Genomic DNA, 27,120 nt, shown 5'->3' with positions numbered 1-27,120 from the left:
TTTAACTTATACTATATTCACTAACTATATATTCCATCGCACTCTCTTTCTCTCTCGCAGATATTAATGTTACAATTGCGGGGCGATTCGTCCTTGAAATTACATTCAATCTTCGCCCACAGGTAATGGTGACCAACGTAACGTCGCTGCTGAAGACGGTGAAGGCCGTGGAGGACGAGCACACGCGCGGCACCAGGGCGTTGGAGTCGACGATCGAGGCCATAGCGCAGGAGATCCGCGCGCTCAGCAGCTCGGAGACGCAGAGGAGCAACGTGACGCCGGAGGACCTCGTGCGCTGCACGAAGAGCATCACCATATCGACGGCGAAGGCGGTCGCCGCCGGGAACAGTTGCAAGCAGGACGACATAATCGCCGCCGCGAATATGGGCAGGAAGGCCATCAGCGACATGCTGACCATCTGCAAGGGCGCGGCCCACAATTGCGCCGAGACCACCGAGCTGTGCGAGCGTACCCTCCAAGCGGGCCACGACGTCGCCATTAATTATCGGGAGCTGCTTCAGGCCATTCTGCAGATATCGTCGAGATCGGGCGACGCCAAGCACACCCTGCCGATGATCTCGCGTAAGATCGCGCAGAGCGTAACAGAGCTCGTGGCGGTGGCGGAGCTGTTGAAGGGCAACGACTGGGTCGATCCCGACGATCCCACGGTGATCGCGGAGAACGAATTGCTCGGGGCGGCCGCCAGCATCGACGCGGCCGCCAAGAAGCTAGCCAGTCTGAGACCGAGGAGAAGCATCCAGGTGAGTTTCCGAAGAAAAACCCCGTGGTGATTTGCGAAGTAACAGGTGCGGTACGGCACACCTGGATGGCACGAGTCGCCCCGGTCCCCGCGAGATATGTTTGATTTTCTTGGTCGTTGTGAATGATCGACCGAGAATCGAACATATTATTACGGCGATTGGAAAAATCAGCGTACACAACGGAGCATTAATTAAGGGGATAGAAGACATTCGTAGAAAATATTATATTGACGCAAAAAATTCATCTTTTCTTCTGTTTCACGAATAGAATTATCAGTTTTTTTTTCTGAAAGATACTGGAAGACCTTCCCTCTTGCATAGAAAAAAAAAGGAATCAATGGCTGATTATCTTAATTTGTAAAAGTTCTTTTCTAAAATTATTTTCGTTTTTAATTGTTAGTAAAATTATTTCCCGCATTTTGTAATACATATCCTCTCGTTTGACAGGAGGCTAACGAAGATATGAACTTTGACGAGATGATTCTGGAAGCCGCTAAATCAATCGCCGCCGCCACTTCGGCGCTGATAAAGGCCGCAAGTGCCGCTCAACGGGAACTCATCGCGACCGGCAAGGTGTCGCGCACGCCGCTGACCAGCTCTGACGACGGCCAATGGTCCGAGGGTCTTATCTCTGCCGCTCGAATGGTGGCAGCCGCCACTCACAGCCTCGTGGAGTCCGCAAACGCTCTCGTTCAAGGAGTAAGCTCCGAGGAAAAGTTGATTTCCAGCGCTAAGCAAGTTGCTAGCAGCACGGCGCAACTGTTGGTCGCTTGCAAGGTCAAAGCCGACCCTGACAGCGAGAGCACGAAACGTTTGCAAGCGGCTGGTAACGCCGTGAAACGTGCTACCGATAATCTCGTACGTGCTGCGCAACAGGCTATCCAGCAAGAGGAGGACAGATCGTTGGTCCTGAACCGCCGCATGGTGGGCGGTATCGCGCAGGAAATCGACGCACGCTCGGAGGTTTTGCGAATTGAACGCGAGCTGGAGGAGGCCCGAGGCAGGCTGACCGCCATTCGTCTGGCTAAATATAAGAATCGGCCGGATCTGGCTGACGGAGACGGCGACGTAGCGGTCGATCAGAGCGGCTACCAAAGTTACACCACCCGGTACGAGACCAGAGCGTACGAGCCGCAGACCTCGCCGATCCAGACGATGAATCATACTCTGGACCAGTTGCAGTCCACCACGCAACACATCAGCCACCAGTTTGCCGATCAGCAGAGTCTCGTGAGTCCGGAAAAGGTGCACTCGACGCAGAGCACGCTCGAGAGAAAGATGAAGGACAGCCAGTACCGGTCCACCGTGGATCAGTACGGATCGCTCGACAGGAAGTACACTGTCGACGGTTATCAGGATAGGAGCCCGTACATCGTCACCGAGAGGAAGATCATAACGGACAATTCACCCGGGCAGTACAGTTCGATCGAGCGAAGAATCAATCAGGAGAGCTTCGCCACGGAGAGAAAACACGCGGACGGGATCACTTTGTATCCGCCGCCCCAGCATATCTCGTACTCGACGAAATCCCCGACCCCGAAGATCGTCCAGGAGCAAACGACCGAGGACCGAAAGTCTCCGCAGGATCAGCTCAAGTATTCAACTGATCGGTTCTCAGGCGTCAGTCCGATGAGCACGTTTCGCTCCGAGAAGCAGGTGGACACCCAGCGATTCAGCGGCGGTATTCCGCAGCACCAAACGTTCAAGAATGTTGAGAGTAAGGTCATTCCCGGCGGCAGAGTCGAGACCATTACGACGAAGGTGTACTCGTCCACGCCCGGCAAGAGTAGCAGCAGCTCCAACTACGAGACCACCGAGGAGACCAAGCAGTTCACAACGTCCGGCAACGAGCTGTCGACGTTCAAGGGCAACGACACCGAAGAGCGCACGATGAAGCAGTCGATGCACAAGGTCACGGAGAAGAAGACCGTCACTATGACGACGTCGAGTCGGCAGGAGTCCAACACCAAAACCTTTCGTTACGAGGACAAGCAGTGAGAAGCGAAAATAACGAAGCTCGCTGCATACTATCGAAACTGCCGGTAATTTCGTCCGGAAACGATCTTGAAAGAAGTGACTTGTCCAAATTCAAGTAGCCTAATAAGAAATGCGGTATGAAAAGTTTGACGAAGCACAGATAAAATTATTTTAGTACGATAAACAGTTTTCTCAATTGAGATCAACGACGTATCGAGCTTTGAAATTGAGACCGGAATGAGAATGAGGAGGGATTCGAAATGAGGCGGAAGGATAATACGCGCGGCAGAGTTATTTATTAGCGAAAGCGATAGAAAGTGCCCTTAGATAGATGTAACACTCGTGCTTTCGATCAGCAGCCTTACGAACGTATTTTAATCGTGGATGTTTCGTAGCCGCGAGCCATGGATCGTTTCTCGATAGCCATACGACCGATCTTACGAGACGCGAGTCGATTGCACATAACATTACGCGTATAGGAGAACGCTGACCGTTTTACTTTCGCATTCGCACAGTAGGTTTCTTCTTTTTTTTTCTTCGCTTATACAACTCGAGGATGATAGAGATAATTACGCGCTTGGTTTAATATAGAGTTAATCTTACGTTTACTCATTTACGGTTTAAGAACCACCGGATTAACAAGAGAAGCAACATATCATTTAATTTTATTAATTTTTCCCGATGTCGCGCGGTGCCGAGGACAGGCCCGGCGACGCGCCACCGCTATTAACACTTTCCGTTTTCTCGATTAACCCACCCCGTCCCATCCGGCGTTTTACCGCGTCTCTATTTATTCTGAGGATCCTCCACACTGTCGCAAAACACTGGCTCTTTATCCCTTTTACGTATCTTTTACCGCGATTCTGCTCCTAACAGCACATGTAGATTCTGCTGAGAAAGTGTTCAGAGGATACCGGACAAAAATATGGGATATCATAGAGATGTTCTCGGTATACTAAATGCATTTACATTTTGCAACAGTACTGAGTCAACATGGTGGGCTGTTAGGGACGTACCGTTAATCTGCAGGCGGTAGCTCGTTTTCGAATTGAATTTACTTACGTAAGTTCATATACGTGAGTTTTCGCTAGTAAATTTATTTTTTAAAAAATGTATGTAATATATATATATATAATACATAATACATACATATATTTTTTTAGCCCAGCTAGGCTTCTGCGAGTGATCGTACAGTGCAATTGTTCTATTCGCCCTCGCGATTAGATAAGCTACACAAGTATCCCTTAGTATACGAAATTCGGGGTGGTCCCCGCGCCGCGACAGAATCGCGATCGTCTAGCGAGAGAAGTGCCTACCGAGCTGCCGCTTCCCTCCTACTTAATGTGCTCTCGTAGTGCGATCTTAAGGAGTCTCTAATATTACCAAAAATCGAATGCTTTACTAATGTGTTTAATGGAATGCGTGTGTGGACGAGTGTGTCGGTCCCAACGAACGGCCAACGTCGAGCTCTTCCAGAGCGATGCGCGCAATATTTCACTATTCAGGAGGGATCGCTCGTCGCGAGCCTGGGTGTCTCCAGGCAAGCCGGAGGTCTTAATAACGAGATGAATCGGAAACTCAGTCAACCTCTGGCCGATCTCTTTCATCTCTGATTGATTCCGCCAGCCAATTTTGGCTCCGTACTTGCGCCGCGGTGAATTACAAAACGGAGAAGCAGTTATACATTGCGCGAATAATTTTCTTCGACTTACGCGAGAGCTTGGCTGGATTTGAGATCAATCGTGAACGGTGCGCATCGCGGTTTGTGTGGATCTTTATAATTCTAGACGAATGTGCCATGATATATAACAAATGTATCGCAAGATGATGAATTATATATATAATTATATATAATAAAGATATACATAGATATATATTACATGTATGCAAGAAATGCAGCGATCTTTATGAATGTAATAACGTTTTGCATTGTTTTAACGATTTATATTATATGGAAGATATTTTTTTAATAGTTGTTCTATAATTGTCTCTTATACGTAGAAATATCTTTTAGATCTATTTTTCACGGAATGTTACGAGTTACGATGTTATATCGGCGTATTATATACAATGTTCTTTTTACTTATTACTATTAATCTCGATTACACGACGAAAGATATTATTACGGTTACTATCATGGTTTGTATTATTAATCTCTTTTGCCATTATTAAAATCCAGATATTTATACAAAAGTAACTAATAAAGAGTTTCTAACACCCGCGGCTTGTCATTTTCCCAATTCAGAATCAGATTTTACTTTTCGTTATCCTTGTATTTTCATTAAAATAAATCACATTTAAATTCCGTAAAGTTTTTTTAAGAATTAAAATTGCTTTAAATTATATAATTCTTTTTTTTTTAATTGAAGTTACAAGTATTTAAAATTGAGAGATTTCCGCGCGATTATTGATTCATTGTAGACATTTTAATGAATGGCATATTTCATTAATAAGTGTTACAAATATCTTTTGAATTGTAATATTTATTAATAAACAGACAAAAATTATGAATATTTACCAAGAATTTAAGAAAGCGGAGTAGCATATAGATATCAAGGTGAAGAATCCGTGTAGTGCAAATCACACGCGTAATTTTTTATTTAAAAGAACAGAATATATTTAAATTAAAATTATACTAAATACATTTTGTAATCGTAGAAAAGCACTTGTTATTGGATTTTGACTATAGAGAACTGTAATATATCAATGCGAGCTATCCATTTTCAAGTCCCCCGATAGGAAAATATTTCGGAAATTATGTGACTATATAAATCTGGATAAACGTTTATTAGACGTGACTGTGTTGCTGGGTAAGTTTGCTTCTAAATGTCGAAATAATTGTGCATGATTTATCCTCTAAATTGAGATTATCAATTTTTGAGCAATTCCTATCGGGGTCTGTCTATTGTCGAATATTAGGCCCTGCACGCAATAAAGAAAATATGAAGGATAGAAATGAATATTAAATGAATAAATATTGAATAATGTTCAAGATATTAGAGATTAAAAGTATTAGAGAGAAAAAAGAAAACAGATTAAGGCTGCGTTCGGGGAGACGCTATTAGCGCTGAAAACGTCAGTCTATCTTCGTCACTCACTGTACGTCGAACAAAGATAGAAGACGCTTTTAGCGCTGAAAGCGCGCTCCCCGAACGCACCTTAAATATAACGCACAATGCAAAAGAAAGAAATACAAGATATAAATAATATGGATCAAACATTTATTCTTATTTCTATGGTAATACTATATTTTCTCTATTGTGGACAGGCCCGTAGGTTTTCTTTTTCCATCCTCAATGCATTTCACTGGGATATCTAGTGATTTTGTCGCTTTCGTACGTCCCGAGCACGATCGAGGTATAATCCGTCTCAGCCAATGAGCTTCTCACTTTCAAGTTGCGGCTTCACGACGATTGGCCGACGCGTCGCACAACATGCCGCCGCGCCCGCGTGCTACAGTCACTTTTCCGCTGCGCGGTATATGGAGAAAGATGGGGGGTCCAGCGTTCCGCGATTTAGCAGCACTGGTCGAGAACTCCTTTATCTCCGGAAAGAATGGCCGACGCGTAAGTAACTTTAACATCTCGCGAAATCCGGCCGCATCAGCCGACAATATGATTTCGCGAATGCAAAACCGTCGCGCTAACGTTCCTTTATGTTGCACGCGTATTAGCGAATCCATATTTTTCTTCCGAACGAGCGAGCAAGCGAGATTGTCGGCTCCGAGTTCGCGAGTGCACGCGTCGTCCCTCATGGTGACGATAATACCGTTTGCGCGATTACGCGAGAACGAATTTGTTTTCCGTCGAGCACAAAGTCATTTTGCCGTTCGTACGTTTGTACTTTGCGTGAAAAATATCCTGGCAATTAGAATTAAAAGAAATCGTCGCGGCATAACCTAACTTTAACGAGAGGTTACGTGGCTTCTCGAACATGTGTACATACTCGGGAGACTGTTATTCTATACACGATTGTTTCTCCCGTGCAGGAAGACAGAAGCTGTTTCTCCGGCGAAGAAACTGCCGGCAGTGCCGGAGTCGGTGCTGAAAAGAAGAAAACGCCGCGAGGAAGTTAAGGCCGCGCGTCTACAGATATCCATCAAGGTAATCGTGTCGCGTCTCGAACGACTCGGTAGTTTATTCCCTTCTTTCGTCACGGATGTCTCCGTGTTTCTCCGTGCGAGACGAGGTACTGCGTGGCGAGTTGATTTTTTAACTTTGTGCCGTTTCGCAGCAACGCGCGGATCGCTACAAGAAGAGGAAGCAGATCTTCAAAAGAGCCGAGGAATACGTGAAGGAGTACAGGAGGAAGGAGAGAGATGAGATCCGGTTGATGAGACAGGCGAAGAACCGCGGGAATTACTACATTCCGGGCGAAGCGCGTCTCGCATTCGTTATCCGTATTCGAGGGTAAGTGCGAGCACACTAATGTGAATCGTGTCTGTCCCGCCTCGAAGTTACAAGATTAATTCACTCGACGCTTTTGTAACGCTAAACGTCTCCTTTCGTGCGACACAATTATCTAATGTAATTGCAATTTTTCCAGTGTGAACCAAATTGCTCCCAAAGTGCGGAAGGTGCTGCAGCTCTTCCGTCTGAAACAGATCAACAATGGCGTCTTCGTAAAGCTGAACAAGGCGACGATCAACATGTTACGCATCGTCGAGCCCTACATCACGTGGGGATACCCGAACTTGAAGTCGGTGCGCGAGTTGCTCTACAAACGCGGCTTCGCCAAGATAAACAGGCAGCGCGTACCTATCACCAGCAACTCCATCATCGAGAAGAAGCTGGGTGAGTAAGAGCTGCCGCATGCAAAATTGCATAGACGCATATGTATAACGTAAGACCGTGTAGACCAATGAGCATACGTAAATCAATATAGAGAATTGATGTTCGATACTCGTTGGTTTAGACTGTTCTTATTCGTCCAAGTTCTAGCATCGTGGACACACAGGCCTTTATGTTACGCATTTGTAACTATGCGATTTTATGTGCGACAGGCCTGAAACGTCTTATAATATTAATCGCCGGCGATCGTCCGAGTGGAGTTACCGAGGTGTGCACAGTTGCATTCTCGGCAAACGGTCTCCTGACAAAATCCATGGGAGTCTCGGGAATATACACACACAGTCTCCCTTCCAATTTGTCGGAAATTAATGAAGCAATTTAGTATAGCCTGACTTGTTATACAGTTAGGTCTAGCAACGATTGCTACAAAAATCCTGTAACAATTTGTACGCATGTATGCGTTGCCTGCTAGTGCCACAATTTGCCGGGCAGTTTATCGACAAGAAATAATTTCTCTCAACACTTTGATTGCAGGCCGATCTAACATCATCTGTACTGAAGACTTGATCCACGAGATATTCACCGTCGGTCCGAAATTCAAATTCGCTAGCAATTTTCTGTGGCCCTTCAAGGTATGTTAGTCTTCAAGATATTAAAGGAAAACGGCATACGCATTTTACACTGCGACATAGGCATGGTTGTAGATTAATCTAGAGTCTATCGACCTCCTACTGTGTCGAAGAGCAATACGAGCTTTTTCCATAGATGAATGAATCTTGATATCATAAATTTCATAAGAGCTCAAACATTTTTTTATGTATCATAAACAATTACGATATTACATCCGCTTTATTTCTTCGAAAACGTCGTAAATCTACATACATCGAGTGTCATTTCTCGTTTCCAGCTTAATACGCCAAATGGTGGATGGCGTAAGAAGACCAACCATTACGTGGAGGGCGGTGACTTCGGTAACCGAGAGGATAAGATTAACGAGCTCCTAAGAAGGATGATATAAGTTCATAGAAATCTTCGTAAATAAAATCCTCTAAAATGTTTCTTACTGTTAATTATTCGCGTGCACTTGATCGATATGCTATACTATTTACTGGTATATTTTCTAGAAAAACAACAATGTTGCAAACCCCCCCCCCCCCCCCTCTCATTCTGTATCCTCTTTATATCGAAAAATTGTAAAAGATCCTTTCAGCTAATAAGAATCTTTCGAAACCAAATTTTAGGCACTTGTAGCGAAAAAGGAGGCTCCAGAATTCTGGAGCAAGATCTCTAGTAGGATAGTGATGTTGCAAAATTTCTCATATTGCAAGAATTAAAAAGTTTTATGAACTCGGGTGCTACTTCTGCATAAGAAGACTGTTAAAAATCATAGTGAGATCCTACACAAAAACCATACTTGGTATAATAGTCGTACTAAAATGCCCGTGTAAACTTCTTCACTCGAATGAGCCACATGTAGGATCATCCCGATCATCCCTAATGTAGAACGGGCGCGAGGGACAGCGATGGAAGACTGGCCGGGTTTTTCGCGCATGCGCGGTGAAAACGGGAACAGTAAAGTACCTAACACGAGAAAAAAAAGGCGTACCGTTGATCGCCCCTACATAAAACTCGCGTGAAAAATTTTTAATTTAAAATTATCACAAAAATTATGTACATTACACAAATGTTTCCACGAAACGGACAGTTTCTAGGTTAGAAAGGTGCAAAAGTGCTAACACTCCAGCACCCCCTCGAGACTTTAGTGCCATATATTTATTACTATGGAACTTATATCCGTATTCATAGTCGTTCCTCAATTCTCAAGGGTAGTTTGTCTTTGTCTCGCGTATGGTAAAACGTAGTAGCGAGACAAAGACAGACTAACCTTGAGAATTGAGGAACGACTATGAATACGGATATTATTGTTAAAGTACTTGTGTAACGAAAGTATGACAGCTATCATACTCTCGTTACATAAGTAAATACTATTATCACACTAAATAATTATATCTATCGCGCGGAGGCGGTGGTTCCCATTCTGATTGCGCGCGTTCCTAAACTCGCATGGTAAAAAAAAATTGCGAGAGATAACCATTCTATCCGCGCAAGCGTGTACCTACATACGTGCAGCTTAACAAGTGCACGCGAGACGACGCCGGATAAAACGGACGAAAATAGGAGGAAAAACTGTAATTTTCTCGCGCGACCTGTCGTATTTGTACTTACGGTGAGTGCGTAGACTTTAAACGCTATGAGAAAAAAATTAAAGCCGACGACTTGACGCGAACGGCGCGTATATAACCTATTCGCGCCGTCCGCTCGCGCGTCTCGAGAACGACGGACAGTCGCGAGATCGCTTCGTTATTTTGACAACGTGAGATCCCGTTCGGCGAACGCGGATCCACAAGGTAATGAGCAGCCCCGTAGGGCGCGGAGCGCGCGACTATGCTTTGGAGTAGTCGACAAGAGATTGGACTCCAATGCCACGCGTACCACGTTCGAATCCCCGAGCGCCTCCGTTTTTCCGGGTTTTTCCCTCTCATTTTTTTTCTCCGGTATTTCTCGCCATCGGGATATTGCGCCGAGGGCGCGTGTAAGAACGTGTAAGAACGGCAATTGTGTGTTGCAGGTGAAACCAGGTGAAATTCAGCCTTCCGTTGCAGTCGTAGAGACTCGACTGCCGCCTTCTGGAGGATGAAGAGGAACAAGAAGGCGCTGGACATTCGGTATCCTGAGTTAAGGTATCCTAATGTTAAGAATAACAATAAATACGGCGGCACGTCCGTTACTCTAGATACACGCGACGAGAGCCATGTACACAAAGGTGTATTACTTGGTGCTCAGAGTAATTCGAAGAATCTCATCAGTTCAGAGCTCAGCGAGCAGAGATTCGAAAGTATCGAACGACAGACAAATGTAGAGAGAAAGAACATAGCGAGGAGATGTGAGACGAATTTAAGTAGTAATTTAAATAACGAAGTACCTGAATCTTGCAAGTTCGCTGCTTTGCAGGATGCAACTGAATTAACACCCAAATGTCTTAGTAAAAGAGCAAGTCTAGATTGTGCGCCAAAGACATTTTCTCGAAAGAAGCAGTTAGCCTCCGTTAAACCAGAAACGTCCGTGTCTTTTACCTCCACAGACTATGTTTCCGGTTTATCGCAGTTAACGTTAGATAGCGGTACGAGCGCTGTGCGTAATTCGCATAGAGAGATTGCTGTTGGCTTAATTTATAACAAGAATGTACCTGATAAAAGTAAAAGGGCTTTCAGCCAGGGCAAAATTAATGATCGCGTTGTATCAAATAATTTTTCTCAATTAACTCATGATAGTATTACGAAGGACCGAGAAGCTAAGGAAGTCGAGAATGGCGTAACTGCACTACCAGCTAGACCAACAAGATCACTGCCTGCAGATTTGAAAGCTGCTGTCGAACGTAATGACGAGAAAGAGTCGAGATTAGTTCAAGCTAAATTGCCGAATTTGACGCAATCATTCACGGAGACAATGCCATCGACGACGGCAAATGACGATCCGAAGTCGACGAGAAAATGTACGAAGCTTGTAACTGGGAAACAAGTCTCGTTTCATCCGGACACAAATGTACGTAAGATTGTATGTACACGTTATGAAGCAAATGAAAAGAACCATGTACAGAACGAAGAAATACATAAACATACGGCAAGTGAGATGAAAGATGACGAACAAAGCCAGCTATCTGTAGTACCAAGTGTCGTCAAGAGAAAAAGGGGAAGACCTAAAAAAATTAGAGATGATTCTATCGATCAGAGCACTCCAAAAAAAATCAAGGGCGACGATACCTTGCAAGAGATTCCCGATACCCTTACCGAAGCCATGCCACGCACGAGGCGCGCTAGTAAAATTAAGTTTTCCAATATGAGTGATTCAAGTTGTGATAGCGCGGAGGACGAAACTTTCGTCGTTAGACGAGGTCGACCACCTGGTTCTACAGGCCAGGAACGTGGACGCGGTCGAGGCCGAGGTCGAGGACGAGGACGAGGACGAGGGCGCGGTAGGGGAACGTCGCAAAGTTCCTTGGATGCCGAGTACATTCCTAGGTTAGCAACGAAGGATGTTTCTCTATCGAGAACAAAGGAGAGTAACAAAGTAGACGACACAGATGCGACGGCAGCTTCGAACATTGACAAAGTTGTAGGTTGCGATACATTTTAGAGATTTGCGCTACAGCACAAAATAATTGTAATCTAAATAATTTAATTATGTCCTTTATTTGTAGGAACAATTGGTGACTTGCGCCAAGTGCGACCAAGAAGTACCGAAGAAACAGTGGCCCTTGCATAAATTACATCAACATAATAACATGGCTTGGCGAAAGGATGAGGAGCCATTGGTAAATAATACGTTCAGCAGCATTGCAGATCTTTAAATATGTTAATAAAAGCTTGTCAAAAATCAAATTTGTTTGTATGTCTAGGACTTTGAGAATGACGAGAAATTGTTGAAGAAAGTATTGACTGCCGCTATGAAGCAGAAAAAGAAGTTCCTGACTTGTGAAAAGTGTGAAGTTATGAAACGGAGTGTCGCGGGTTTTATGTCGCATCTGCAATTTTGCGGTAAATCCGAACAAGTAAGCGTGAAAGGCACACTACTTCTTATGTATCGCACATCATACGGACACGTGGCATTTTACTAAAGGTGTTTTGTCTACTTTGTAGGAAAGGCAAGCATTAATGATCATATGTCCTATCTGCGATGCACGTATGATGCCTTCCTCCGTGGAAGTACACGAACGGTACCACAGACAACAGGAACAGAGTAAAAATGAAGCAAGTCTACTAATCGAAAAAACTAGACGGAAAGCGGCAGAGAAGTAGGCACAAAATTTTAATTCTAAATTGCTTAAATTATGCAATTATTAATTAATCCTTATTAATGTAGCTACGTATGTATATACACGGATATATTTTGCAATTGCAGGGCGATACCAAAGATATTGGAATTCACCGAATTGTTGAAGGACAAAATTCGACACTCGGTAAAGGATAATTTCAGATGCACATTTGTATATAAAAATTTTAACTGTTACTATTTATTATACTTATAACTTATAATAATGTATATTAATATCTGGAATGTTTTGTCGACCCAACTGGCAGAGATTTTATTTGGGAAATTTTACGTTCACTATGTTTCGACCATCCGGATTGTGGTCCTTATCAAGTGGTCGAAACGTAGTGAATGTAAAATTTCCCAAATAAAATTTAAACATTCCATATATTGCTAACTATTTACTGGCAACATCAATCTCTTACCTCTGTCATGTGTATTAATATACTGTTGATATATTTAGAATATAATACGAACACCCGGAAAGAAACATATACCGAGTGTTTGGAAATCTATGTGGGACAAGGAATTAGCTTCAAAAGGAAACGCATCTTGCAAACACGTAGGATGTACTTACTCGTGCTCCTCTTACGAAACTATCTGCGAACATTATTATCAATGTGAATTTGCTGCACAAGAGGTATGCGTCTTTAATAATTTTACTATATTTATAGAAAAACGATGTATATTCAAAAATTTTTTTTTCTAGAATTTCGTGTGTAAAATGTGTACATTTTCCGCGGATTGTAAAGATAAGATTGTAAGTCATATAAGAGAAGATCATTTTAGCAACATTGACTTACAGAATTCCGATTATGAAATAGAAGAAGATTTATCAGACGACAGTTCATCCGATTGCAATATAAAACGAAAGTTTAATCGTTGTCTGTCGAAAATGAGCTCCGATAATACAAGTGAGTCGAATAAATAAGTCATGTCTCTTTATTATTCTTATTTAACAAATTAAAGCGAGTAACAACCGTAATTGCAATGTAAATGAAGCAAGATAGTCATATTAAAAATGAAAAATAATATTGGTTACACTCATTAGTTGGTACAAATCAAGATTATTGTCTTATTGTTAGACAAATCAACGATAACAAAAGGCCAATAATAATATGAGCAATATAAGGTAAAAGTCAAAAAGTACTTAACTATTTAATATATAGTATATTTTGCGAACGTTTCGGCGTCACACCGCCTTCTTCAGCGCAAATATTAAAACAATACAGTTAAATTCATTAGGTTAAAATAGTATTAGCAATGGTCAACGAATTAAGAATAAGAGAGTGGGTAAGGTTTACATATAATATACATATATATTAAATAGTTAAGTACTTTTTACTTTCACCTTATATTGCTCGTATTATTATTGGCCTTTTGTTATCGTTGATTTGTCTTTACAAAAAAACGAGCTTTCCTCTCCAATATTAAATTATTGTCTTAAATTATGTTTAGTTGGAAAATATAAAACATACAATAGTTTCGCAAAAAAGACGTCATTAACCCTTAGCAGGCACACTGGGAACAAGACATGGCACCATAAGTACAATTTTCGTACTATAAGGGCAACTTTCACCAAGCTCCGGTTAACCCAACCGGTCTAGTAACATGCAGGATTGCAACCGAATCTGATGAGAAATCTGATGAGAATCTGAGAAAATATATCAGATTCGGTTGCAATCCTGCATGTTACTAGACCGGTTGGGTTAACCGGAGCTTGGTGAAAGTTGCCCTAAGGGGGCTTAAATTTGAGCTGAACTAGGTTGAGGCGTTTAATACCCCACGGTGCTAGCTAAGGGTTAAAATAGAAATGTAATTGTCAGATTGTTTGAAACTAAGATAGTGTCGAGTAGACGATACACATAGTCAAGTAATAAATAACTTTATACGGAGATCACTTTTTTTCTCAAATCAGAACCAGAACCAATGGATACTTAATAATGCATGTAGTAATACGAAATAATTTATTTTAATCGCATTTATCTCTGAAATTTTAGAAACCTACCCTAGAATGGCTTTCTTAGAAAAAGAGATCATGCAAAGCTCGCAATCAACCGAAGTTTATAAACCAGCTTTACATTTGACTCTGAATTTGTAAGTATAATTAGCTTGCGTGTGTGCTCCAAATACTATTAGAGTTTAACTTTGATTTTTCATCACCATAATTTAACTCTGTACAGTTTACCTTCTATTGTTTCACATTAACTGTTTCACGCAACTAATTTTTTTATTTAAACATCTTCGATTTATTTATAATTTTTGTGACAGCGAACTGAAAAATTATGAATTGGCGTTGTTTAAAGACGAAACGCCAAATTGTTTTACGTTGTTGGAAGACAACGATGCCGCAACGTATTTGCCAGAGCTAAAGGTTTCGATGGCCTTCCAACATGCATCCGACAATTCGGAGAGTATTTCTGATAATTGGAAACGCTTGAATAGGTTTGAGAGTGATGTCTGTGAAGGTAATTCACAAGATTTTATTATACAAGATATGAGAGAGAGAGAGAGATGTTGAAACATTTAACAAAGAATCTTTCTAAATTCAATTGTAATATTGTTTTAGGTGTGCCAACATTTTTTGTCGGTGGTCCTGTATGGTCGTTAGCGTGGTTGCCCATTCCATCACCGATGTATTCCAAGAACCCGACACAGTACGTCGCAATTAGCACACATCCTACGATGGAGAGCCAGCATACCGTGGGAAAAAGTTATTCGGGACCAAACGTCATACAGATATGGGATGTTGGACCTCTAGATCACAAGTCAGTAACTCGAGACGTTATGATCAATTATTAAGTTATTGAAATTACATCGTGTATTCTTTTTAGAAATGACAGCGCAAGAAGATCGCCCGTTTTAGCCTATGCGATCACGCATAACAGCGGTACAGTTTGGTGCTTAGAGTGGTGCCCATCGGGATGCTATCAGGACATCGAGCTCGGCAATTACGAAGCAGGCGAGAGTAAGCTCAGGCGAATGGGATTACTTGCGGCTGCATGCTCGGACGGATGTATAAATATTTATTCGCTACCGTTTCCGGATGAACTACAGTTCGAGAAAACGGAACGTAATTTGTGAGTCACGTTGTGATTTTGATTGTACATTATTATCTTTCTTTTCCTTATACTTAAAATCTTTATGCGATTTGTTAAAGGTGGCCGATCTACAAAACCGATCCGATAATAACACTGGTGGCAAATCTTTTGGTGTACGACAATAATAAACAAAACTACATGTGCACCAGGCTATCGTGGACGAAGGAACACGGACATAAGTAATATCCGCGATGTAAATTATTTTCCGTAAGAATTACGTATACATATATTAGGAAAAATAATTGTAAATATCTTCGTGTAGCTTCATCGCGGCAGGTTTCTCGAACGGTTACATCGGATTGTGGCACCTTACGACTGTCTCACCTTTAGTAATCACCGTACGGGGGAATACAAAATTTCTAGACTCAATTCATCATTTCTTTGCTCATTACAACGCAGTTACCAGTAAGTGAATCTTGTCTCATTTAAGAATAAAAAAAAGTATATGTATAAAGACGCATTGTCGTGTCCTCTTGTGTAGTGGTGGCACTAATTCCACACAACAAAAGTCGATTCCTCGCCTCCGCCAGCATGGACAGGTCGTATAAATTTTGGGATCGAGAAGACATGAGTGGACCGATAAGTTACATGAAAAAGGGCATAATAACGGACGGCGTGTGGATGATGCATTGGCCTAGCGCGGTTCTTACCTTCGACGACGCGCTTGGGTAAAATTTATCACGCGCAAAGATGACAATGACCGACAACAGTTACTTCTAACACGATTATTCTTTCAGGCACCACTACATGCATACCCTTGTAGCGCCATTGAGAGAATACGGATACAAGTATAATCCAATTTTACCGACCAACTCGACTACTTATGTAAGAACATATATTATTTTTGCGTCTCTTTCAGGCGATATACTTTCCTGAAAAATAACGTCCAATCTTTTTAGGGTCTCGCCGTTTCCGATTACGCTAATGGTATTGCACACGGCACTTTAGCTGGACAAGTAATGACCATCTTTCCTCACCAACTGTTGTATGCAGAAAAATCGTTACCCAAGAAAAGACAGGTGGGAAGTTGTACCTTCTTACATCATTATATTCGTTACGTAATTAAATATTTTGTTATAATAACTTCTGCTATACGTATTTTCATGATTCGTCACAGTTGAACTCTTTCATCGAGACGGTGGATTTCTCAGACGAGCAGCAACGTGACCAGGCCAATAAGAGTAAAGAAACGAAGAGTCCCAACGACTATCAGTATATGCCATACACCTATAACGAATGTAAAGATCGTTTCGGCATCGTCTTCCACGATAATTTAACAGTAAGTTGCCAGACGGGTCTCTCGCGTAATATTTTATTATATCTAACGTCGACCAATTTCCTATTTCAGAATTTAAGAAGAAACCTTGCCAGAGATAAACCTAGAGATACTCTGAATAACGACAAGCTGATGCCTTTCCCTATCGAACAATATCCATTTACTTCTGTAAACCGGGTACGTTGGTGAAGATTCTCTCTCCTAGCTTTCCTCGCGATAATCAAAGTGAAATATATTGGCACATTTCAAGAATCACGGATTTTCCTTAAAATATGTAGATATAGAAACGTGACTACAAACGAAGTGCCGATAGAGGATAAAATGAATATACTTTTTCTTTTAGATGGCTTGGGATCGAAATGCCTGGAGCTATCTGTGGCTCATGACGGGCTACCAGAACGGTTTGGTGAGACTGTTGAACTTCAATTCCATGACCACGACCAGCGAAATGGACGCTCGGCTGCCTGCGCACGTGGAGTCCATGCTCAAGAAAAAACAAGTCGACTAGGGCAAAAATTTCGCGGATCGCCCCTTGTGTTTAATAAGATCCTTGTACAAAAATGTTAAATAAATTTTTTATATCGCGAATCACGCGAGACGAATTTTCCCCGATCGGATATTGTCACGAGGCGCGTCGAGGGATCTCGTTTCACGCCACCTCAGCCGACAGGCTCGTATTGTCGGCCCCTGGAGCACATCTACGTTCATACAAAGCGTGACGTAGGGACGAGGCGTAGCGAGAGAAATAAAAAGGGACACTGCTCGGAACGGGCGGGCTCCAGTGTAGGATCGGAGCGCGTCGGGCGGTGAGCTGCTATCTCGCCGGCGAAGTCTCTCCTATCGCCGTCTCTCGAAATCGCCGTGCTTCGGGCTGATAAACTTCCAACCGGAAGTGCTCGCAAACCCGTGCCGAGCCGCGCCAATCGAACGGCCCTTGCGACGGTGCGGTAAGTGCGAAGTTTCATTTGCCTAACGAACTTCTTGTTTTCGTAATGACGTGTCCAAGCACGCTGCCTCCTCGTTGAGTGTTTGGAAGAGAATCGCGTCTCTGGGATACGAATACTCGGAACGCCTCGTTTCGTTCCACTTACGCATCTTGCCTTAAAACCGAATAAATCAGTACCCGAGAACATTTCTGTTTGAAACCTGTTTGTATCTTGACGTGACTTCCATGTATCTTTATAATTTCATTCAAATTTTTATGTATTAATGTTGTTATGTTAATCTTTATGTTAATATTTTACCGTGAAAAAGTGAATGTGATCTTCATTACACTTCAAAATTTATTTGGTATAAAATTGAGTTTTTTTAATATAAAATAAATTTTGTCACATAGGAAAGAAGTTTTATTTTTATTCTTTCCTATGATTTACGTATCTGTGTATAACGACCGGTTTTTACCCTGTTTTTTCCCCACCTGCAGAAGATGAGTCTCAATCCCATGAAATGGAAAACGAGAAGCATCTTGCACGGCATTCTAGGCATTCTGCTTTTGTACACGCTCTTTATTTATAAGAAGAAGCATCAAATGATGTTCGAGGGCATTATAAATAAGTCGGATCCCAGGCTAGTGTGGGAGTTTGTGGCTGATTTTAGCAACATGAAAAAATTGAACCCAACGCTGTAAGTAGGAGTCGCACAATGCCTTTCCGGGTGATCGTTTGAACTCGAAAAGGATTCTCTTTGTTATGTACGTTACGTTCCTTACGAATTCATTTCACAATTGCGGGACTCAAAGTGAAGAGTTCTTGTTGAATTCTCTATCTTGCCAGATCTAACTAGTCGACTATAAGCTCTACATTTTTATTATATACGTTATTAATAGAAGGAAGAGGAAATAAAGAGAGGAAGAATTTTTATTCTTTTATCTTCGAGATACAGAGAGAGATGTGAAACGAGGTATTTTAATTCGAAAGGACAGAATGGAATATGTTTGCGCGGCATTTTCTTCGGTCGACCAGCATTTGATTGATCTGTTTGAATTCAGAGAGGATTTTAGCGTGCTCGACGAGGGCGGGAATTACGATCACTGGAAGTACTCCGTGCGGTACACTGAACATCTAAGTCACCTGCCGATGATCCGTAACGTGGCACACGGGCACTACGCCGTCAAACCGGACGACAACGGCTATGTCATCAGTTCCGGGCATCGAACTTGCTTCTTCCTCGACTTCGTCTGTCGTAAGTGGACACCGCGATCTCGTTCGCTCGACCTCGCTACCTAACACGATAACGCAGTGATTTTTACTTCCGTCTCGCACGAATTGTTCCGTGGAAATCGCCGATGCATTTTTACGAACTCTACTGTATGTGTCAAACATTCTATAAATTTTTTCGAAATGTGCAGTGAGGAGGGAAAAGGAAGTGTGCGGAACCGGATGAACTTTTATTATAGCTTATCAGAAAGACGCGAATGTGATACGTTTCTAAACTACGTGGTCGTGCCGGAAATTCTATTTTTAAAAAACGTTGAAAAATGTGAACGAAATAAATTTAAGGGAATTAAATAGGAATTTGAAGAAGTCTAAAGACAAGAGATGAACACTTTTGGATTGTTATAATTATTTTTATAACTGATCAATAAAACGAGTTTACATTTCGCGTCACTTTCTTATTTTAATTGCAAAATAAATTCATTTCCCGAAGGAACAAGAATTTATATGACTGTGAACAAATGATACATTTCTGTTAAACTCAGGCACGACTTTTGCGTGATTTTTAAAACGCATGATCGATTCTCGTGAGTTGCTGTAGAAACAGTATTTCCCCTTCACGGTACGATAAATGCGATTCAACGATCGCTCTGGAAACGCCGTTTCGAATACTGGGACTATTTTTGAACGATCAACTTTCGCTCACGTGCGCCTTACAGTTCGACGCGCCTTATCGCCGGCCACATAAACATCTCGAACGAATCGTATTTATTCCAATCGGGCTGTTTGCTTTTCAGTGGAGGCCGTTTCGCAATTTAGATTCGACGCGGACGGCGCGGAGGACACGAGATGCATCGAGACCTTGCAATACGAGTGCCCGATCGCGTTTTCGCCGCTGTGCCGGAGGGAGATCATTCACCAGCGGGAGGAGATCATGAAGAAGCTGAAGCTGGAGTTCGCTGTCGGCAACAGGAGAGAGAGCTAAAAACGTTCGGCCGCGCGAGATATTGTACTTACAGCTCGCTGGATCTTTTTCTTTTTTTTTACATATAAAACAAACATTTTACTTATTTTTAATACGATTAAACGATGTGAAAATTATAGTTCAAGTTAAGCGCGTTGTACCTTCACTCCCGCAAGTGATTGCGTATTGATTTCGACGGACCGTTACTTAAGCGAACTTTTGTTTTCGATCGTGAGAAACGAATGGAAGTTTCGTGAGAAGAATCCGCTTTACATTCTACACACATAATTTACATTCTAGATTTTAGGGGGATTTTTCTAATCCTACACGTGCGCATTTCAATGTGTGTGTATACATTTCAATAATAGATACATTTTGTGTGTATTATAATAAACGTGTGCATTTTAATTCTTTAAATGCTTTCATCGCGGCATATATAGAATGAGTATGATCAAAATTCGATTAATTTACCGCCTGACATTTGCATTATTTAAATTATTTAAAATGTGGATTAGAAGGATCATATAATTAAAATTTTCGCTTTGAACAATTCTTAAATTAATCAACAATTTACTTAGCAGTACTGTTTCATGAACTGATTGCCAATTTTTTGTCGTTTAATATACGAAAAATTGGCCGATGATCGATGGATTCTTAAAGCTTAAAGTTTCCTCCCGATATTGCATTCCCGACGATAATTTTCGAAGTGCAATTGGAACGATCAGACAATCGAATTAAAATATTTCTAATTGATTATTTTAACACTGTGCACTTAGCCGACATAAATAAATCAAAGTTTCCATTCGCAAAATGATTCATACTTTTAAATTATGCGACACGAGCCGACCATCGGCTAATTTCATTCAAATATGTAACGCAATTCGCTACTCGCTGTGGCGATCTATACATATACGCAATCTAGTATCTAATATGACCAACATGCGAGCGTAAAATCTCCGACGAAGCAACGTAAAAAAGCGAAAAGGAAAGGCTGGGCGCGAGAGAGAGAGAGAGAGAGAGAGAGAGAGAGAGAGAGAGAGAGAGAGAAGGGAGAGCGAAAGAGTGAGACGTATGCTGGAAGATCAACAGTTTATCGAAAACAACGCAGACGTGAAAGCTCAACGTGCGAGCTAGGAAGTGGCCGAGTGTTTCGCGTGACTTTTTTGTACTTCGGTTCGCGTATAATCGCGCGTTACGATACTTCGTCCCGGCAGCCGCCAGCATGTCCAATAAATTCGAGACGTAAGTTCGAAATTCGCCCCGCGGCGAATCTTCCTTTTGAGGTTAGACGCGCAGCGGGGATTATCGCGACGGGCTCGCGATAAAACGTGTCCCCCCCATCTGTCGCGTGTCGTCGCTCGAGCGCTTCCATTTCCCGCCAGCGAAGGCCTGGCCTGGCCCTCGACGACGGCGTGGGCTACGCGCGTTTGCAAATCGACGTCACTTAGAATTCCCGTGAACGTGGATAGAATTTATTGATTTCGCATTGACGCCCGCGAGGGAGACGTTAGAGTCGGCGGAAAAAAAAAAACGGAGGCCGGCTCGCGGTAGAGATTTTCGCCGCGGGCGATTTTGCCGGATCAATCGGCGTCCGGTCCAAGAGTTGACCCTTAATTAATGCGAAACTGATGCTCGAGGTATACATACTTCGATTTCCCGTTGTTGCTTGACTCATGAATTGTGACAGCGCTTACAGATTGAAACCCGCCGAGGACAGCGGAGACGAGGAGTCTCAGACGAAGGATAATCAAAAGGCGGAGAAGGGTCCATTAGTGAGTAACAGATTGGCGACACCGGGCGTTGGTATCGACGTAAACACCTGACGATCGTGTCCGCTTTGCAGCCTCCGGTAGAGATAAGTCCAAACGAGCACAAGCTACAGTACGCTTACGCGCTGTGGTACAGCCGGCGTAGCCCCGGCAAACAGACCAGCATACAGAGCTACGATCAGAACCTGAAGCTTGTCGGCAGGTTCGCGAGCGTGGAGCAGTTCTGGGGTCTTTACAGTCACTTGGTACGGCCGTCGGATCTCACAACGCACACAGACTTCCATCTCTTCAAAGTCGGCATAAAACCCATGTGGGAGGTGAGCGACGTTTTCCGTTCGTTTGCTCGCGTTGCAAGTCAAACTCCGTCCTTTCTCTCTCTCTCTCTCGCTCTCTCTCTTTCTAGGACGAGGCGAATCAGAAAGGCGGCAAGTGGATAGTGAGATTACGGAAGGGTTTAGTTTCCAGGTGCTGGGAAAATCTTATACTGGCAATTTTAGGGGAGCAATTTATGGTAGGGGAGGAAATATGCGGTGCCGTCGTGTCTATAAGATTTCAGGTAGGCGAGACGCCTTGCGTGGCTTGCGCCGGGTATAAAGGCTCGGCTTTGTAATCCGGTCAATTTGACAGGAGGATATAATATGCGTGTGGAATAAGACGGCGTCGGATGTGACGATAACGGCGCGGATTAGGGATACTTTAAGAAGAGTACTGCATCTTCCATCCACTGCCTCTATGGAGTATAAAACCCACAACGAGAGTTTGAAGAACGTGCACAGACTCTAAAATTGTACAACTCGGAGAACAGGACGTATTACATTTTTTCCTGACAGACTTACAGGTAATTTGAGCGGTGGGACTTCGGAGATTATTTTCAAATTCAAGTGGAAAAAGTTTTCTCTAATCGTGTTACGTTTTTTTTCTTCTTTTTTTTTGGAAATGCAGCTGATTCTTCTCAGAGGATCACGCATCCGACAGCACGTATAATGAGACGCAGCGTGCTAAGAAACATCCTTTTGACGATACACTTCATTCACAAGTGTCTGTGTTGTAACTTATGTAAATAATGAATATACATTGATCATAAATAAATAAATGTCCTTATTTCCAAATCGTTTAACACAAAGGAAATTTGTGGCTACTTACTCAGTGAGCGGTTTCATACAATTCGTCTTTGTCCAAATTCGCGAAAGCACATTTCTCATTTAAAAAAAAAACCGACCGTTGCCTCTTGTAATATATTTCTGAACTTTCTATTTATAAAAAACAGGAGACACAGATTTGCTCCATCTCTCTCTCTCTCTCTCTCTCTAGACATCGCGAGGATTTTTATTTGAAAGTTTGATTTCATCGTGAATTAATTTCATCGTTGCGACACGGCACTCCGTAACAAAAGATTGCAACAGATAACAGAGGGTGACAGAAAAGTCGGAATTGTTCATTGCAGATGCTTTTAATATTTGAATTTCAATCCATGTTTATATACAGGAAGACCCTTACCTAACTGTACATGAGATCAATGGCAATTAGAATATATAAAATGATCATTATGAATGGCGAGATATATCACAATGATTATATATACAACATAAAGATGCAAGAACAAACTGGCGATATGAACTCCAACAGCGCTCCTACCTCATTATATTACGTCATTTATAAATGTACAATTTATCGTCGGGAGATATATATATATATACACAATCGCGTGATTTAAATAGTAAAATTAATTAGTTTCTGAGTAGGCCAGTATAGTTCACGAGCCAGAATATTTCTTATATGTATAATTATAATATTAATATAATTATAACTTTATAAATATGTACATATTTGTCATACACATATATATATAACATAAATATAATATATTATAATATATTTTTATATTTTATATTATTTTATATGTGTGTGTAGCATAAATATATGCATATTTATAAAATTATAATTATAAGAAATAAATATCTTGGTCAATACAATTGAAATTTATCATTTGTAGACTAGAATCGAATACATTTCATAAGAAAGGAGGCCCAGTGTCACGAAGTCTTGTAGTAATTGTGCTTTTATCCTAGAAATTTTTATCCTGTATATAAAGTTTCCGTTTGTATAAAAGTCTAAGGTTTATAATCCTAACACGATATTTGCAACCATACCTGCAACAAAAGAGTCATTGTAATTCTATATTCATATCGATTTATATATGTAGGTATGTGTACATGTATAGCAATCGTGGCGCAAAAAAATGTGCTCTAGTGAGCCTAAGATCCGAGTTCAAATCTAACTAAAAATCACCGATTTTTTTCTAACCATCGTATCTCGGAAGGCAATGGTAATCCAGCGAGTGTTTTGTCACGAGGACCCCTCTATAGAAACCGTTTAGAGCGTCGGCGTTAAATTCATAGTAAAAATAGACTTGGTACAGCTTAGAACAAGAGAGAAGAGATCGCATCCTCGCTTCTTTCAATGAGAGTAGGTTGGGAATAGGCTGGGAATCAACTCTGTGTATGCACGTACGAGAGTTACACCATTATGAGAGAGGATACAATGTATATTATCTGTTTTTTTTCCTCTATGTTGGCCTTTCTATTAAATATAAGCATTGCAAATGTAAGAAACTCGGTACAGAGGAGTCGTCGCGCGTTTGACAAGATGCTAAGAGAACTGAGAAAATACGTAGAATCATACACTTACCTAATACAAATGAGAATATTAATTTGAAATTTACAGAGAGATGGAGGTAATCAGGCATCCTATGGTTCTTTTCTCCTTCAGTTGGCATAAGTAGCCCAATTATACATATAATTCCTGCGATAAGCGCTACATAATTTGTACCTCCTAAAATATAATTCGTGGGTTATCAACATACTGCATTAATTTGTTTGGAGACGATTGTTTTTCTGTACAAATGCAATCAACAGAGAATCTATTTTGAATTCATACGTCCAACTTTTGTGTACCAGTTGGAGCTTTATAAATGCAAGTCGCATTGTACGGAATGGGAATAGAAAATCTCTATTATTTTAAATTTAAACGTTCACTCACTGTCCATCGTCTTATTTCGGCTTATAAGCGCATAGGATTCCTGCTGCCTATTCTCATTTAATGGAAGTTGCTGAAAGACATCTGGATCTGGCGTTGCCCTCCCAGTATCCATTATTCCAGGGAGAAGCTTAGCTTCTACATCTCTCTTACCGATCACCTAGCGAGATTGACGTGAATTTAGACCGGGGCAACGAGTGCCGCCTACGATCACCCGCGTTCACAAGCGTTACCTGTTTGGTGGGATACTCGTGCATGTGTATTCTAAATTTGTCGATCACATTGCAGTTACTTGCCAAGGTCGCCGTATGTCTGACGACAATATCGACACAGGAACTGGCCTTTATCACGCCCTCCGGATCGACTACCTGATACTTGTATGGCGCGGTACACAGGACTGGAACGAGGATTTATTAAACGGACACGAGGTCAGAGTTGAAGATTCCTTTGTCGGATGAAGACGAAGAAAGTTACCTCTGAATTTTACAGGGAATTCATATGGGTTATACAAAGTTAACACTTGCTTGTGGGTGGACTGGTCGTCCAAGTAGAACGTGATGCTCTGCGGAAATACAAAGATCGGCAATTTCCGAGGTGTTGCTAACGTCGACATTGTTGACCGATCTCAAGCCGCCCATACACCTGCAACAATGCGATACCCGTTAGAACACTCGTCGCTCTCGACTCACGTGTTACATTTTTCTGCGCTCTGTCTCGGTGCAAAATCGCAATTATCGAAGGCGCCTTTTCTTTTTTTAAACGCCCTGGGCCGATCGTCAGGTATCTGGTTCTATAACCTCTGACCTCCGCGCGAGATTCGTGCATTCTGCATAGCGAGAAATACGGCGCGAGTTACGGAATCGCGTGCAAAGACAACCGTGTCGTGGCTGCTAATTTAAGTTCGTTAGAATAAACGGAGGACTTGTAGCAAGTTTCCACGACTGATTCAAACGAGTCTTATGATATCGGCTGTACGATTGTGGAGTAAACTCACAGTCGCTCTGTACACGACGGGATCGTGCAACCTGCGTACGGAAACTAGCGACGCTTTCACGGTGGAACGGACTTCGCGTCGCGTCAAGTGGAACGTAGAAAAAAAGTTTATATATACGCAAAATATTTACAAACAATTGAATATCCCATGACACATCGCTGTAGCTCGGCCACGAACGCACAGAGGCCGCGTCCTGCCGCTCGCCAGACGGTTTCCCCCAGGGACTTTGGGTTCCTTTCACACCCATCTCCAATTAATTTAATCGGCCGATTAAGTGTCCAGCGTGATTGGTTGATTCTGGACAATTCAGCCTAACGATAATGCGATTGGTCAATTCCAATGGCACACTGACATTTAATCGGCTAATTAAATTAATCGGAGATGCAACATTTGGCTAGCGGCGTTTTTACGTCTAGCTAGATTAGAGAAACAGATCTGCGAAGTCTGTTTCTTTTTGTCCTAGCTACGCTTTGCTACATTCTCTACACTTGAAACTAACGATGGACATCAGACGGCAATGTGAATCTTCCATATTTTATTTGTCGTACGACTAATTTTTTTAAGCTTAATTATTAGCTACAAAATAACAGATTTCTGCATATTCGAGAATTTTACTATCTTGCAACCAATCAATACAATTGGAAAATTTTAAAACATGAAAATGTGGCCTAATACCTAGTCTAATGCAGGATCCACATTAGATCCGATGTACGATGTCCAATATCCAATATAATTAGTTTATACTTTTAGTTCCAACAAGGAACCAAATAAGGGAATCTCAAAAACCGGCAGAGTATCAGGAGAACATGATCACCAAATTTTCTCAATCGAGTGCAATTGGTCAATTCCGTCAGACACATAAGAATTGACCAATCAGTCGACTATTCTTACGACTACGACTTTACGACTTCTATGTAGACGACGCTGGGTCTACAATGAGAGTCGCAGTCGTAAGAATAATCGACTGCGATTAGTCAATTCCGTCAGGCACATAAAAATTGACCAATCATAGTCGATTATTCTTACGACTGCGACTCTGCTGACTCTCAAGTCTCGTCTACATAGAAGTCGTAAAGTCATAGTCGTAAGAATAGTCGACTATGATTGGTCAATTCTTATGTGTCTGACGAAATTGACCAATCGCAGTCGAGTATTCTTACGATTACGACTCGCATTGTAGACCACGCATTAAGCCCATATTAAACTACGGATTGGGATTGGGATTAAATTGAAATTTGACCAATCAGAGTAAAAGTTACTGAACTTGAGATTAGTAAACTTTAAGCCCGTATCAGACTACGGATTGGGATTGGAATTAGATTGAAATTTAACCAATCACAGTAAAGTTTAGTAATTTCAAGTTTCGTAACTTTTACTCTGATTGGTCAAATTTCAATCTAAGGCTGGTATTACATTTGTCGTACGACAAA

At 41.9% G+C, this 27,120-nt stretch overlaps 6 protein-coding genes across 11 annotated transcripts in view; 5 read left to right on the top strand and 1 right to left on the bottom strand.

Annotated features, from left to right (window-relative positions):
- The window catches only part of LOC105559224 (talin-1), a 51,220-nt gene extending 46,265 nt beyond the window's left edge, over positions 1-4,955 (top strand). For both annotated transcript variants that reach the window (XM_012007348.1, XM_012007347.1), the window contains 2 exons: positions 123-761; positions 1,209-4,955. In XM_012007348.1, the coding sequence (XP_011862738.1) occupies positions 123-761; positions 1,209-2,759 (2,190 nt within the window). In that variant the 3' untranslated portion in view covers positions 2,760-4,955. The remainder of the gene's footprint in view (positions 1-122; positions 762-1,208) is intronic.
- Positions 4,956-6,210: 1,255 nt separating this feature from the next.
- On the top strand, positions 6,211-8,586 carry LOC105559222 (60S ribosomal protein L7). The gene is made up of 6 exons (XM_012007346.1): positions 6,211-6,304; positions 6,727-6,841; positions 6,972-7,147; positions 7,284-7,531; positions 8,063-8,160; positions 8,436-8,586. Exons 1-6 carry the CDS (start codon positions 6,294-6,296, stop codon positions 8,544-8,546), a joined length of 759 nt encoding a protein of 252 aa, XP_011862736.1. The 5' UTR covers positions 6,211-6,293; the 3' UTR covers positions 8,547-8,586.
- Positions 8,587-9,293: 707 nt separating this feature from the next.
- Positions 9,294-17,362, top strand: LOC105559221 (general transcription factor 3C polypeptide 2). 4 transcript variants are annotated; one of them, XM_012007345.1, is made up of 21 exons: positions 9,604-9,755; positions 10,158-10,269; positions 10,861-11,701; positions 11,787-11,900; positions 11,985-12,137; positions 12,226-12,380; positions 12,488-12,545; positions 12,861-13,037; positions 13,107-13,311; positions 14,398-14,494; positions 14,669-14,865; positions 14,967-15,165; positions 15,232-15,477; positions 15,558-15,677; positions 15,761-15,903; positions 15,980-16,166; positions 16,236-16,323; positions 16,398-16,517; positions 16,616-16,777; positions 16,847-16,951; positions 17,118-17,362. In XM_012007345.1, exons 2-21 carry the CDS (start codon positions 10,223-10,225, stop codon positions 17,280-17,282), a joined length of 3,579 nt encoding a protein of 1,192 aa, XP_011862735.1. In that variant the 5' UTR covers positions 9,604-9,755; positions 10,158-10,222; the 3' UTR covers positions 17,283-17,362. The 4 variants fall into 4 exon arrangements, with proteins under 4 accessions (XP_011862733.1, XP_011862735.1, XP_011862734.1 ...); XM_012007343.1 differs by lacking the exon at positions 9,604-9,755 and adding an exon at positions 9,294-9,595 and having other exon boundaries at positions 10,158-11,701; XM_012007344.1 differs by having other exon boundaries at positions 10,158-11,701; positions 13,203-13,311.
- Positions 17,363-17,445: 83 nt separating this feature from the next.
- Positions 17,446-20,702, top strand: LOC105559220. Its single transcript, XM_012007341.1, has 4 exons — positions 17,446-17,721; positions 18,198-18,397; positions 18,762-18,955; positions 19,725-20,702. Exons 2-4 carry the CDS (start codon positions 18,201-18,203, stop codon positions 19,910-19,912), a joined length of 579 nt encoding a protein of 192 aa, XP_011862731.1. The 5' UTR covers positions 17,446-17,721; positions 18,198-18,200; the 3' UTR covers positions 19,913-20,702.
- A 201-nt stretch (positions 20,703-20,903) lies between these two features.
- Positions 20,904-22,806, top strand: LOC105559219 (eukaryotic translation initiation factor 4E type 2). The gene is made up of 6 exons (XM_012007340.1): positions 20,904-21,133; positions 21,579-21,663; positions 21,735-21,977; positions 22,064-22,216; positions 22,288-22,498; positions 22,603-22,806. The coding sequence occupies exons 1-5, from the start codon at positions 21,114-21,116 to the stop codon at positions 22,441-22,443; spliced, it is 657 nt and encodes a 218-aa protein (XP_011862730.1). The 5' UTR covers positions 20,904-21,113; the 3' UTR covers positions 22,444-22,498; positions 22,603-22,806.
- An 822-nt stretch (positions 22,807-23,628) lies between these two features.
- On the bottom strand, positions 23,629-25,916 carry LOC105559218 (motile sperm domain-containing protein 1-like). 2 transcript variants are annotated; one of them, XM_012007338.1, is made up of 6 exons: positions 25,825-25,916; positions 25,171-25,338; positions 24,930-25,093; positions 24,700-24,856; positions 24,349-24,492; positions 23,629-23,810 (listed from the first exon to the last, which is right to left on the bottom strand). In XM_012007338.1, the coding sequence occupies exons 2-6, from the start codon at positions 25,307-25,309 to the stop codon at positions 23,779-23,781; spliced, it is 636 nt and encodes a 211-aa protein (XP_011862728.1). In that variant the 5' UTR covers positions 25,310-25,338; positions 25,825-25,916; the 3' UTR covers positions 23,629-23,778. The 2 variants fall into 2 exon arrangements, with proteins under 2 accessions (XP_011862728.1, XP_011862727.1); XM_012007337.1 differs by having other exon boundaries at positions 25,691-25,890.
- Between the last annotated feature and the right edge of the window lie 1,204 nt (positions 25,917-27,120).

The sequence above is a fragment of the Vollenhovia emeryi genome, unplaced genomic scaffold (genome assembly GCF_000949405.1).
Source record: "Vollenhovia emeryi isolate VEMERY1.0 unplaced genomic scaffold, V.emery_V1.0 DF939284.1, whole genome shotgun sequence".
In the NCBI taxonomy this organism is placed as follows: domain Eukaryota; kingdom Metazoa; phylum Arthropoda; class Insecta; order Hymenoptera; family Formicidae; genus Vollenhovia; species Vollenhovia emeryi.
The sequence above is the reverse complement of the archived record's forward strand: the minus strand, read 5'-3'. Positions and strand labels throughout refer to the sequence as shown.